The sequence below is a fragment of the Centropristis striata genome, chromosome 2 (assembly GCF_030273125.1).
Source record: "Centropristis striata isolate RG_2023a ecotype Rhode Island chromosome 2, C.striata_1.0, whole genome shotgun sequence".
Lineage (NCBI taxonomy): Eukaryota > Metazoa > Chordata > Actinopteri > Perciformes > Serranidae > Centropristis > Centropristis striata.
The window spans coordinates 26,452,070-26,467,257 of NC_081518.1; the positions used below are offsets into that span (position 1 = coordinate 26,452,070).

General features: G+C 38.4%; 1 protein-coding gene across 3 annotated transcripts in view; it reads right to left on the minus strand.

Annotated features, from left to right (window-relative positions):
* Nucleotides 1-6,128: 6,128 nt before the first annotated feature.
* tspan4a (tetraspanin 4a) overlaps nucleotides 6,129-15,188 on the minus strand; it is a 168,347-nt gene continuing 159,287 nt past the window's right edge. For all 3 annotated transcript variants that reach the window (XM_059349950.1, XM_059349933.1, XM_059349941.1), the window contains 2 exons: nucleotides 10,491-10,574; nucleotides 6,129-6,660 (listed from right to left, as the gene is read on the minus strand). In XM_059349950.1, coding sequence (XP_059205933.1) covers nucleotides 6,592-6,660; nucleotides 10,491-10,574 — 153 coding nt within the window. In that variant the 3' untranslated portion in view covers nucleotides 6,129-6,591. The remainder of the gene's footprint in view (nucleotides 6,661-10,490; nucleotides 10,575-15,188) is intronic.

Genomic DNA, 15,188 nt, shown 5'->3' on the forward strand with positions numbered 1-15,188 from the left:
GCTCATGTTAGCTCAAGAGGTGACCCCAACGGCTGCATTCCTGATGAAACCACTGGCTCCTTCTCCTACATTAAGGGCTTGTGTTGGGGATAAATGGACCCTAAAATGGTTAGTTTTAAGAAGTACCTCACCCACCTGTTTGTGAGCAGAAATAAGTATTTCATCACGTGTGAAAACTCTCTGTGTTGAAAAACTTTTTCACGGACCACAGACGTTAAGTTCAACTCAGCTTCACTATCCTAGCGGTTGAAAAAACAGGATGAAATTGTGTTCATGAGACTCCAGCTCTTCTCACAGTAACTTGATACATTTACTTTACAGTGAGTGCTATAAGTTGTGTACGTTTCTCCTGCTTTGGTGCATTTTGCTCTTAAAGCCTGTGTTTTTTTCAGTTGGTGTCCTTGATGAGAGTCCAGTTAATATAGTGTTAATTTATTGGTGCTGTTGATGTTATTGTGGCTGGTTTTTGTTTTATGGCTGTACATTGCATTGGACTAAGATTAATCTTAGTTTTTAGATTAAGATTCAGTTTTAATTTTAATTTTAACAAACTGCTTATGCTCTGATATTCTTTTAATGGACAAGTAATCTAGAACAGCAGTGTTTTTGTATTTTTTCTGTCGGCTAGATGTATTTATTATACCTGTAGCATTCATGCATTTATTATGCCTTTTCATCGAAACGTTTCGCATGCCCATTTGATTTGTTATAGAGCGGACAGCTGTGTGTTACAATTCTCATACTATAACATCTCTCTGTACATATAATGTCAAATGCAGTGTGCCAAAAGTGCCTGGATGTCATATTGCATGTGGTCACATTTTGCAGAATGCAAGCCAGCATGCTTTTCTGGCTCTTCTGCTCCTCAATCCTCTGTGCAGCTTATACATGAGCCAGAGGGTCAGAGTTCAAGGCACCATGTTTTGATGAAGTAGTATGTCCCAATTATATGCCAACTGTATGCAACAGTACATACTTTGTAAAGTCAGCTCCAGTACGTACTACAAGTTAAAAGAAAAAGTGTGCTTGGGTTTGCACCATTATCATGCCTGTCTGCACACCGTTTAAAAAGTAGTTTGGTTGGCGCATATGCCAGATGCCTTTCTTCAAGAGACAAAAGTGCAGAAGTATGCCTCCCTCCATCACATGACTGACAAACAACAGTGCTGTCTTAAATTGCTGATATAAGCCGGTTTATCTGCGTGGATGCCAGGCTGTACATTAACAATTATTAACATGCAGCAGAGCAGCCAGCAGGTGATGGTGAAAATGCTGGTGTCATTTTTTCTGTGTGGCATATCGTTATCTCGTGGACAATTAATGACACAATAAACCTTGGTCTCTCTAACAGATCAAACGCTTTGTTCAGGGTGACGACTCCTCCACCCTCCATTTCAGAGATATACTCCTCCCTTGCTCGTCGTCATAATTTCTCACAGCATTGTGTCCCGACTGTGTGAAAAGGAATGCACCCACTGAAACGTCTAACAAGCACAGACACAAATTCAGAGAACTGGACCACAGACACCTAAAGTGGGTCGTACATTAAAGTGATAATACACTAAACTGTAAGTAGCTTTAACTGAAGAACAAGTCAGTGAGGACTTATTATTTCTGAATAGTTCCTGAATCTGTAAGAATTGAGAACTATAGTAGATAATGATGATATTATCTTACTATTACCTTCTCTTTTTGTCCCACCTAAAGTAAAGTGTCGGATCTGGAACATTGACTGCGTGCCAGCTGGTGAAAGTGGGCCATCATTGAGCCAGACCAAGCAAATCCCTGCAGCCAAAATCTCATTGAAAGCTTTCCAGCGGAGTGGAGGCTGTTATAACAGCAGATTAACGTCCAACGATTATATATATTGTAGGTGTTATGCTTGGGTGACCAAATACTTTTGTGTAATATAGAGACCCCTGATTAAATCAAGTCAGCTGTTTAGTTGAGCCGTTTATTTCAGTTTCTGCTTCTGTGTTAAAGTAATGAGAATTTTTATATGCCAGCCTTCCTGGCGACAAGAGATAGCTCTCTCTCTCTTTTTTTTTGTTGCAAATACTTTCAAGGGTTTTCATCAGTCCAAGCCATTGTAAAGTTCAAACATAAGAGGCACAATCAGGCATTGTTGACCCTCTCTTCTCCTACAAAGTCCCTAAAATGATTGCAGATATCCAAGTGGTGAATAAACCACTGACTTGACTGTGAGTTATACAGAATATATGGTTCTGCTCTGTTTCAATACAACTAAATCCTTTTGAGAGTTTTAGAAAATCTCTCACCGTCTGGAGGTAGGTTTAATGTGTTCAGTGACCGAGTCTGGTAGCCTTAAAGGTACTGTATTCTGTGGTGATAAGATATTCTAGGCTCTGCTTCTTTTTAAGAGCAGGACACACACACAATATAATATTTTTGGGGAAAACTATAAGAGAGTGACAATATAATGCTTTCAGTCCCCAAATGAGAGAAACAATGCACAGAGATAACCTGAAATGTGGTAATTTTCTCCAAGCTTCAAAAGGCCATCCATCCATACTGTTGTATCCACTCAGCATGGGCACACTGTTTGGCTTCAGGAACAAGACAAGAGGATGGGGAGGTGAGGGAGCAAGCACATAGGTATGTATTATTGATCAAGCACAAGATGGGAGAAAGCCCCTGAACATGGGAATGAATAATATATGAGCTGAGGGGAAAGAAAACAGAGATGTGCCGAAGCGATGAGGTGAATTCAAGAGCCAACAGAGGGACAAGAGGGGACGCCTGGGCTTCGAGAGGTTTGTCTGTGTTGTGAGGAACCACACTTACAGAATGATGGAGTCAACAAGCTATTGTTTGCTTGTGTTTGATTTGGTGCACACACCTGTGAGAGGTTCGCAGCCTTTTGCATGTTGACAAGCTGATTGCAAGTTAATAGATTTGTCACTCTTGATTCATCGCATTTCTTTCCACCCAGGGTGTTCTGGCCTGGCTGTGGATTCATAATGGATTATGTGATAATGGGCCCCATGGCGCAGACATAGAGGCCCCCCATCCAAACTATTAGGAGCAATACACCCAGACAGAAATGACAGAATGTCTCAAAATTGTCATTTTGTGTCTCTTTGGCTTCTTTTTTTCTCATTTAGACCCTCTTTGTGGTTGTTTTACATCTTCATGTAGGCGATTTGCATCTCATTTTGGTCATTTTGTGTCACTTGTCATCATTTTTATCTCTTTGGAGTTAATCACTTTTGGAGCGGCTATTTGTTCCTCTTTGCATGCCTTTGTAATTGTTTTGCGTCTCGTTGTCATCATTTGGAATCTCCTTGTGGTCGTTTTGGTGTCTCCTAATAGTTGTTCTGTGTCTTTGTAGTTTTTCTGTGTCTATTTGTGGTTGTTTTGGATCTCCTTGTGATCCTTTTGTATCTTTTTGTTGTAGTTTGTGTCTCTATGTGGGTATTTTAGTTCAAATTAATCATTTTATCTCTGTGGTGATTTGTGCATTTTTGTAGTAAATTTTGCACCACTTTGTTGTCTTGCATATCCATTAAGTAGCCATCCATCTCTTTTTTTGTATCATTATGCATTTCTATTGGAAGATTTAGCATCTCTTTGTGGTAATTTTGCATCTCGGTCTGTCTCAATCGTTTTGCAGGTGACACCCAGGGATCCAAGGGATCCTGCAAAGTGACAAAAAACGGCCTCTTCCCTGTAGGTCTATTCAGTAATCCACTCTGAATGGCCTCTGGCTCTGTGTTTTTATTTAAAGCTTTTTTGTCTTTATGATTAACAAGGCCAACACACACCCTCACTTTGCAACTTCATTATATGCTTTGTAAATAATTTAAAACATGTTTTAAAGGTCACATCAACCAGTGGTATTCAAGGCTCATTTTCACCCCAGAATAGCTTATTTTCTGTCAGCAGCTATACTAAAAATCACAGTTTCTGAACTGTAAGATGCTGACATATACTGTATTTATACAATAAATGCCTCTGTTCTTTGAAAGCTTGTACTTATTTGTTTTTGGTGCTTTATTTGAAGTGAACTGACTGACCTAACTGTGGGCCCATTTTGTGTAATGAGGTTTCAGTGGGAGTCTTTTCTTGCTGTCACTGAGATTGTGAATTGCCATTTTCATTTATCGTTTTAATGTATTGTTTCATAATACCAGCGCAGTGAAGCCTTTTGAGACTCTAACTGCATTCAAGGGCTGCACACATAAACTTGACTTATTCCTTAATAGAACTGTGAAGCGCTGAATGAAAACAAATGGTTTAAAGATCCATAGGTTATTTCCGACCTAACACGTAAAATCAAGTGTGAAAAGGTGCCGGAGTTTGGTTTTGGTGTAATGACCGCTGAGGAAATAGTCTTCATCTGTCTTGGCATGTTCAAACTACATGTCATCCTGCTGGATTCATTGTGGACATCGGTCAAGGGAGAGAAAACAAAAAGTTTGTGGATATTGCTGTTGCAGGTCAAAGGGTCCAGGTCCATCAGCCAGAATGTTGTAGGACAGAAAACCCCCAGAGTTAACTCTGAAGTTACCTCCCTAACTGCAAATCCCTTTTTGTTGTTTACATCACCTGACCTTCGAAGCCCACTTCCTATTCCCCTAATCAGCCAAGCAGTATTTATAGCGGCCCATCTCCACTCACCTTCCTGCTAGATTGTCTCGGTTTCATCCACCCTAATTTTCCAGTCTTTGTCTCTGTCTGACCCTTTGTCTGGTACATGGATTAATAGTTCTTAGCCTGCCCCCTGTCTGATTTTGTTTGCCTGCTTTGACTGATTACCTGGTTTTTGACCCTTGGCTATTTTTGGACTTCAGTCAACAGGAACTTTTATATCACTCTGTCTGTCTTTGTGTCATGTTTCTGGGTTCAAGCTTGTCGTGTTTTTGAGCCATTACACTGTGTCTCTTTTGGAACCACACACTTCACTTTTCACGACAGACACAGGATGTAAACACAGCTCTTGTGGGGAATAATTGGTGCCTTTCAGAACCAATACTATCATATAATATGTCAAGAAAAGATTACGTACAGTATGTCTGAAGACATAGTATATTAAATGCAGTATGCCATAAAAATATCAGGATGTTCGATTGCATCCGATTGTATTTTGCAGCATGCTATTCTGACCCACAACTGTCTGTGCAGAATTTATGAGCAAGAGGCTCAAAGTTAAAGGTGCAATGTTATGATGTCCTAATTGTAGGCACACTACAAGCAGTTTTGCTGCATATGTATTAAAAATAAAGATAACAAGTTTGTGTTTAGAATTGCAGATATGTTTTTATATTTTTCATGACTCAAAATGGCAAAAAAAATAATTCTTGTGCCAGAGGGGAAAAAATCCCAGCTCCACCTACTGGCTGATCTGTGTAATTCATTTGGCTGACTTCAGGGTGAGATTTGAAACGCTTCCACATATTTGATTGCTCTGGGACTTTTGGTCTCACAGGTCCAGATTGTTTGAAGGCAGACAAAAAGAAGCACAGAAGAAAAAAAACCCTAATAAATGCAAAAAGAGTTCAAGCACCTGCAGTGCATGGACCTCAAACTCCAACTGAAGAAAACCTCTTCAAGCTTTTTTCACCCGTGGGGCTAGTTAATCAACATGTGTCTCTAGTGCACTTATAGCTTGGATTATACTTGACGGCTCAAGGTAGGAGGAAAAGTCACAAAAGAGCCAGAGGGTGCTTCAAAGCCTGCAGATGAATCTTTGTCATTGGAGCTGTGATTGGTGCTGGGAGGGAAATCGCCTCAGGCCAGTCTGGAGGATCCTGCTACTTGTTCATTTTAAATTCCTCTGACAGAATCTTTTTTATTGTAGTTGGTGTAATTCTCAAGTCTTGTGTAAAAGCACCCAGTAAAAAAGCCACATGTTCAGTAGTTCATGAAGTTGCAAAGCAGTTTGTTTGATATATCTAATTAATACCCGATTAGTTAGGTGCTACAAAATATTTTAATGACTCCTGCAGAGGGAATATATTAACATTTTTATATTATGCCGGTTCCTGACAAAGTTCCTCCGTTCCCCCTGTTTGTCATTAAGAGTTTCGGGCATAAATACAGCAGGATTACACATAAAGCCCTCCTCTAGCGTTTCCTGTTGAGGAATGACAAGATGTCGCATGCTGTTTAGTCGAGCCAAAACATTTAATACACACCATCGCAGCAGACATGCACTTGCAGCACTTCACACAGTCCCCAACTGTAGCTCTTCATTTTTAAAACACATACAAACCATAAAATAATTTAGAACAAAAACACATATTAAAAAAAAGGGGTTACACTTTTTTATACATGTTCATAATACTGCTTCATAAAATGTATCACAGAAATTAGCTTTTTTGACACAGAGCAAACCATAGGAACCAACTCAGGTATTACACTGACACTGTGCTTGTTGATAGTTAGCAGAAAAACTGTGAACTGGTGACATCCGAGAGGGAATGTCACAGAGAGGACAAGGAAAGAAGAGTCTGTCGGGGTGGGAGGAGGAGGGGGGGGGGGAGGAAGAGGAGGAGGAGGGTGGCTCTATATCTGTCCCTCTCTGATGAGAAACAATCCAAGTGTGCTGAAGGGCAGGGAGGTCGAGCGCTAGGCGTAGAAAGTCTCTACTTTCACTGCCTGACAAAACATCGTCATGGAGAAGACCAGGCCCAGGATCTGCACGAGAAACAAATCAGCCATTAAAATCTGCCATTAACAGCTTCAGATGTGTAAAGTCACAGTGAAATGATAAGGAACTTTTGCTTCTGTTTGCCTCATTCTCTGTATTTCACATTAAACGGCAAAAACATTTTCTCATATTGTTGTATCCAAATCTCATTACATTTATTCCTTCACAGCAAAAGGAAGAGCATCCACAACCTTCAATATGTGTAATGTTTAATAAATGAATATTGCACCGACACCGAGTGTGAGGATGCTCATCTGTTTATAACTTGATTGAATTTTAGCCCTCTGACAAACATTTATGTAGTGAACACTGATTTTTATATTTCCAACAAACAAGAAAGCTTTTTAGTAATCTCCTCTGAACGAAAATGCATTTTTTTTTTTTTACAATTTAATGCCAGTCTAATGTGTCAAATCCCCTTTTACTGAGTTTTTTTTTAATCAAAATGACATTTTGTTACTCAACACTTGTGTACAACCCCAACTCCAAAAAAGTTGGGACGCTGTGGAAAACATAAAAACAGAATTTGCAAAGCCTTTTTGATCTGTATTTACTTGAAAACAACACAAATATATTTAATGTTCAAACTGGAAAAAAAAATTCCACAATTATTTCCACTGTTTCATTGTAAAATTCATACATTTTGTTTCTATCTATGTTTTACACAGTGTCCCAACTTTTTTTTGGAATCTACGTATATTACACATAAATCTTTGAATTTACATATTTTCACTGTTTTTGTTTTCCTAGGATGCCTTTTGACATCAAGTTGAAATCTGAGCTTTGCAAAACTAGAATGAGATGGGGGTCGGGCGTCATGTGCTAAGAAAGTTCAAAAGACCTTTAAGATCTTTAGTCACCTGCATCTTTCTCTGTTGTCATTAATTTCAAGTAGCAATATAGCCAAATAACAGCTGCTGTCAATAATGTGCCACTATGATTAAAATAATTTGATGTTGGGACTGTCTGTTGGCTGTGATGCAGCTTTGTTGCTTGCTGACAAAAAGGATGAAGAAAAATAGATTTAGCTGTTTCTAAGTTGTTTGTGTGTTTTACTTTGGATGGAGATCTCTCTAAAAAACAACACAGAAATGCTAATATGGATGCAAATGTTCACACTGAAAGCAATGTAGAAGTTTTCTGAGTGTATTAATTAAATGATGCTCTTGCATTAATATGACCATCACATTGAGGGAACATTGTTTCATTTTATTATAAAAAAAAAGATTCCATACACTGTTTCATATAGGAGAGTCATGTCTTAACTAGTCTACTGTATTATACTTCATTGGTGCTGATAATGAGCTCTGTAACAGGTTTTAGCACACTCCTGTGGACTCTTCAGTGTGACTCCCTGTGGAGTGGGAAAATGTGATGTAACACTTCCTTGAAGGCTCCTTCCCACAACTTTATTTTAGTGCTTGACAAGGATTCTTAAGAACATGATTGCTGATTTTATCACCATGTTGGAGGAGGTTTTGAAATGTTTGTTAGTATGGTAAATATTTTTTCTTCTGGTTTAATTTCCCTGCATTTATGGTAACTAATATTTGGACACTCTCTTCAGCTGCATTAAGGTATTCATTTGTTTATTTAAAGTTACTTTCCTATTCATATTTCCTGTGTTTAATGCTATGAAATCTAATATCTATATACTGGAAGTTGTTTTTATAGACACATTGCTTGAGATGTAAAATATGTGTAATAACAGTTACATTGGTAACGCTTTAGAATAAGGTCCTTAATAACCATTAATTAACAAGTAATAAGGCATTGTTCTCGCTTTAGATCTGGTAGTTGCAAAAAGCATAGTTAACTTATAGTTAACTTATAATAGATGTGCAATAAAGTATATTTTAATATCAATAAGCAAACAAAATAAGATTAATAAAAGCATGGCAAAGACATAATGGGTGGGTCATGGGTGTTTGTAATGCCATTATTAACACTTATATAAGCTTATAAACACACAATAATGTTAATAAGCATCTTGTAAGGACTTACAAGGGCCTTATTACTTGTTAATTAATGGTTATTACAAGGACCTTAATATAAAGCGTTACCATGTACACAATACATATGTTAGTTTCATAGATCAAGTTAGCTGGTGATGTGTTTTGGCAAGGTTATTATTATAGTATTTTGTTAACGATAACAAGCATGCTGAGGAAAAAAAAGACAAGTTAAGCTTTCTTTCAATAGGGTCCATTCCAGCATAGTTTTTCATACCCCCAAAACCAATAGAAGGTTCACTTTTTTATGTGTTCTTATGTGGACTTTGTGTTGGACTCTGTTGTAATGTGTGCTGGGCATTTATTGATGTTAGCAGACTCCATTTCTAGGCTAAAATTAGCTAGTTTTGCACACTATTGCTGCTGCAGGGGGGCTGAAGAGAGGCGAGTGCACATAAACATCACATCCTCTGGATTTTACTGAAAAAAATATACCCAGTGCTTTACTTTAAAATCACTCACAGAAAAATGGGGAAGATCGAAGGTTTTAGAGTACTTAATAGGGATGGGAATAATTAATCAATGATCGATTGATGGTCGTTAAGGATTTGGTCGATCATGTGGAATTGTATCGATCTGTGTATTTTTTTATTTTAATTTAACTTTATTTTTTATAATTTTTTTGACTGGGTATCAGTACTCACTGAACTGAAACACGGCCGAGCGTTCAGTTCTGCGGCCGTACGTCAATAAGCCAATGAGCTGAGAATATAGTTGAATAAAGCTACAACATACATACAACACTTAAACATAAAACAATGAACTCCTGACATTATCTTAATGGTTTAATCTCACTGAATTAGTTTTACGATCGACAGGAAGTCTCTTTTCGTCCTTTCAAAATAAAAGTGTCCGTTATCAAAACAGGCCTAAGACCTTTGCATAGTACTGTATATCTATATTTTATTTTGCCCATGTATGAATGTTTTTATACATACTGGAGTATGTATAAAAACATAGTGATTAATCGATTAATTGATCGTTAACGTTATAGATGTTCAAGTTGGCAGGTTTCTTCCAAACGCCCATCCCTAGTACATAACAATCTGTTCGTACATCGATTAATACATGAAAATTGCTTCACATAGTACCTCTAATGTGAAACAAAATCATGTAATTCTTTGCTAAACAGTTGCCACTTTTATGGTTTTAACATGATCTGACACAGTGAGGTCTGTTTCTGCATCAGTTTAAGTTTTTTAACATGAGCCATCATAAGCTAGTGGCCGTACCAGAGCAAGTATGGCTGCAGAAGCTAAAGCTATCACCCTTCAAAAGTTACATGATCATACTTCTAACTTAATTCTTTCTTGCCATAATTGTATAATTCTCAGTCAGCTGGCAGACATCAAAGAAATCTTGCGATAAGACTGGCAGTGATTACATCTTCTTTCTGGTTCTCATTTTGCTGCATGTGCAGAGGGATTCTCAAAAAGGGCACAACTGGTGACTAAAAAAGAGCCTGCAGCATCACAGGAGCCCGTGTGATTGATGTTTTTCAGGAACGGCATATTTCTCCTCCCAGCTTGTGTAAGCGCATCACGTACCGCTTGGCTGGAAAGGAGATAAAATAATTTTACGGAAAGTCAAACCCTCCTATGTGGTCTACAGTAGCAACACAAGAGGCTTATATTGGCTCCTGCTGTCCAGAAAAACCTTGCGTTCAGCTCTTGCTGCAAAGGATGCTGGAAGTATTTGGTTTATTTATCACAAAGTAAGAGCCACCGTCTGACGCTGTAGATATCAAGGGCCGAGTTAATGACTGCTGAAAAAAATAAGTCGCACAACTTAAAAGCTGTAATTACCTGAGTAAGTGCTGTGCATAGAGCAAAGATCCAAAGTGCCACCAGGTTCTCATTAAGCCAGTCCTTTACACGCTCGTAGCACGGCTGTGGAAACACAGACACACACAGAATGAGCAAAAATTAGCACACAAATGTACACTCACAATTTAGATGTCCAGAGTTTTAAACATGAGGGGGATGTGTCATTTAGAACAAGACGGTTCCTCCCACAACTCTGATAGAAAATGTTCTTTGGCTGAAAGATCCCCTGTGGTCTCGTCCTTATCTCCTCTCTCTGCCTCTGACCTAATATTCTTTGGGAAAACTTTCCAAAATTCAAGTGAGTCCCGTCAGCGCAGTTCTTGTCTCCCTTCAGCTGTACAAACAGGAGGAGTGTGAATACTGGAGCAGCACATACACTGCAGGTCTCACTTAGACAGGAGAATAGGCAGAATTTTTTATGTCTGGCATTGCTTCAATGCATTTTGAAGGCAACTTGACAAAAAACCCTCTCACTGCTTCCCCATTTCTTGTCACTAAGACGTTTCAAGCACCTAGAGTACATTTCAAAATCTCTCTTCAAACTCTGGGAACATGTCCTCAAGCCATACAGGCAGATTGAAAAGAAAGATAATTATTATTAATAGAGGAAATAGAGCTGTGCCCTTCTGGGTCAAAAATGCGCACAAGTTATGAAAAAGAGATGAATTCTCAAAGCAAAGAAAGTGACTTTCTAAGAACAGTTGAAAGGTGACATTAAAAGTAATGGCAGTGGTATTTGTACTTGGCTCCGTCACCTTGTAGACATTTTAAAGATTTGTGTGCGAGACTATATGTTTGATTATATTACAAAGACAGTCAGACATAATGTAGGAAAAGAAAAAGGTGCTATCACAACAGTCTACACTACTGCTCCAATTTAATTATTCATTTCTGCAGACATGCCTTCCAGATTGTGCTATTTTTTAAAATCTCCTTACATCAAGAAGCTGAGTCAGAGCCACGGGAACCAAACACAATCCACTCTACTTTTCACTGCTGCCCGAAACATCAGGGAAGCAAAAAAATATGTTTTCCTTAGCGCCAAGAAATAATTCTGGGCCAGATCAATATGGAAAGTCATGCAGTCGGCTAAAATGTAGTTCAGCTTCAGTGTTATTTATGAAATGGTTGCCAAACTGCAACCCTTCTGGACCAAAGAGCTGCACCTGGAAATAAATAAATTCATATTTGTATAGTTTGACATCCACTGTGGGCTCCAATAAAACCATAAAAAAAGAACAGATAAGTAAACCTGAACCCGCTTAGACAGTCCCAGCTCAGGGACTCAAGGTGCTGAAATTGTTTGTGCTGACTCCTTACGACTTGAAAACTCTGGCGAGAGTCCCGCTGGGATGCTGTGGGTGGTCTGTGCTGATTCAGCAGTGCTTGTTATGTGAGATGGTGTTTCCCATTATCCAGTCTTTGGATAAAGAAAGTTATCAGTCCATTAAATGACCATTATCACTTATTATCAGCCTCCTACATATAATTTAGAAGATGCCTGCTCCACCTATTAAGCATTTCTTTACCAGCACATTTAACAGCCCGTCACAGTTTCATTTAGGTTTAAGCGGCAAATGACTGGGGCTGAAAAGTAAAGTTGATGTGAAAGTATGAGAAACTGCAGTTCCTTGACTGGCCACTTGAGGCTGGCTCCAAAAGTGTGTCTATCTCCATAGAGCACCATGTTAAAGTGCCTAACTTTACAGCTGAAATAAACAAGTTTATACCCTGGTACTTAAAGCGTTTTTTATGTCTTCATTGCTAATTTCACGGTTTATGACACAGAGACATGGGGGGATTTTTATATAACTCTATAACCTGCTTAATTTCTAATAAGGCATAAAGTGATGCATAATTAAGGATGCGGCCTCTTTGAGTTACAGGTGGCCAACCGCTGCATTCAGCCCCCTCACATTACCCATCATTCAATTCTTTTCTATTCCCTTTTTTGGTTTTGCTTTTTTGGAAACCTGTGTATGGTGTATTTGCTGAAACTATGTATTTAGGTTTAGGAAACAAATAGTATGTGGCTAAATTTAGGAAAAAGATCATTGTTTGGATTAAATATGTTACAGGATGTGCACATGTTTGGACCCATACCTGTTTTGCTCCTGTAATAATAACAATAAGCATGGAAATTGTAGCCAACTAAATGTACTGGCCATTTCCCTTGAACATGCTAAAATGTGTAGCAGGTCCCTTCTAGCCCTTATCTATGAGGCTGATAATCACTATTAACGCCCATTTAAATGATAACAGGCTCCTTGTTTGGACCTACGCCTCTGGCCCTGCTTCATCTCTCTCTATCCTCCTCCTCACTGATAATAAGATGTTCAGCTCTGTGTAGGTGGCCTCACTGAAAGTTTAGGAAAGCTCAGTAGATGTATAATTGGGCTCCGATCACTTTGTTACAGTAACTGCTACAAAAGGTCAAGAATGAGCTTCCATGCATAAAAAACAAGATGCGTTATTTGTTGTTGCCTTATAATAACATCAGTAATGGCTGAAACGCATACCTGTGTTTTGGATTTGTACTAGAACATGTTTACATGCTTCGTTGTTAAAAAAACAAACATGATATTTTTCTGTCCATCTGAGTATTCACTCTCTGTTTGAAACACTCCATTTCAGCGGACCTTGAAGTTCAGAAATCTCGTTGGTTAGAGTGAGAGAAAGCTCAAGGTCATGGTTAAAGAGTAACTTCAAAGACGGGCTCACATTTTATAACATATCATGTGGGCATTTTTTTAAAAGTCACAGCCCTATTGAGTCAAAATTGGATTCATTAAAATTGTATTTATAATTTTTCATGCTGTTGTTTATATGCCTGCATATTTTAACATATTTAAATATATATTTTACACAATATGTGTGTGTTTTTATTTCTTTTTATATTCACCAAAATTCCCTCTTTATTTTTCCGAAACTTGACCACTTTTGTTGCTTAGCGCTAACCAGATTTCTATCAGTAAACCCTGAATAGCTTCTCCAGTGTGTTATGTTTCTGTTTTGAGCTGCAATGGAGGGACTTAGACATAATGTATAGTTGCATTAAATGAGGACGTTTTTTTCTTCACCCCCTTGACTGACAGTGGAAATGCACACTGTCTGCTTCAGTTGTTTTACTCCGTCTGCCCCTCGGGCGCCCCTGTCTCCAACCACTTCTCACTTCCTCCAGGCCAATGCATTTCCTGCTGAAAGCACTCTGGACTTGTCTGTCTCTATCCATCCACCATGTGTCTTTAGACTTTTCTACCTGTCCTTCTGTCCTTCTGGCCTTCTGTCCTTCTGTCATCTACATCCTAACCTGTTCTTCATTCCCCAATAAGTCCCTCTCAGTCTTTATACCAGCCTCTCTCCACCAGCTTCTTCCCACTTTGTCAATGACTCGTGCTCTGCTTTCCAACCATCTGAATCCTCAACCCTTAAATCCTGAACCTATAGCTGCCATGTACCTTCATTAAATCAATAAATCCCTGAACTATTCCTGTCTGCCCAATTATCTGTATTTCAGTGCTCCCTTGCCGTCTCTTAAAGCTGGGGTATCCAGGTTGGCCATTTTAATGGAATTGCTGCTATATAACGGCAACCAGTGAACTTCTTTAACAACAAATCGAAATTTTTGAGTGAGTACATTATATGTGCAGTCTGTTGGTTGACGCTGATCTTCATTTCTTCATTTAGTGTTTATGTCAACAGTAGGGGGATTTGGAGACTGTGTGTCTGGGTTTTAATGCATTTGTTTTTTTAATTTGTGAAGGCCGTGTGCTCAAGTTAAAGTTGGCTGTTAAGATTTTATGATATTTTAAGGCATTTGAATGAGTGCTGACATTTTTCAAGCTATTACAACCTTCATATTTCCACAGACTTATCTACTTGCAGATAAAAACCTTGACATATTCACAGTCTTTCAAACTGTGAGTGTGTGTGCATGTCAATAAGCCTATAGTATGAGTGTATCCTTTTGTGTTTGCATGCATTTTTGATCAAAGAGAGCATGAGGAGATTTCTTTTTATTTGGAGAAATGTTTTTTCCATAGTTCCTGAGTTCACGAACATCAGGCTTTATTCCAAATCTTTCTTTGGAAACTTTCTATAAAGTCTATGAGATTTCTATCTGGTACTCTATACATCTAGCTTGATACGGTTCAACAATATAAACCTGTTGGTGCCCATGGAGACCTCACTGACTTTTAAAAAAAAAGAAAATGTAATCCTGATCTAAGAAGCTTAAAGGTTAAAGATATGAACCACACTATATTATACACATGTGCCACATAAATATGAAAGAAAATGTAAAATACAATATATACAGATAAAAACTAGAATTACTTGCTCACGGTTAATGAGCAGGCCAGTTGCAGTTTACATCAATGTCTGTCTATATGATGTGATGAATTTGAGGGAATTTGATAAAAGGTATTAGAGGTATTTTCTGGTGAAACGTGGATGCGTTACATCCAACCTGGCAGCCTGAGAGATCTATACAATCACTACAGTTTCAAGGTGGGCACCCAAGATCAGTGTCACCGATTCAGTATCCGACCAATTGTGAAATACGCCACTCATATCCTTAGTTATGCCATTGAATAATCTCAAGAATACTTGACTATCAAATTACGATTCTCATCCATGAATCCAAAAATTGACTTTGTGCCAAAAGTTGAAGAAATT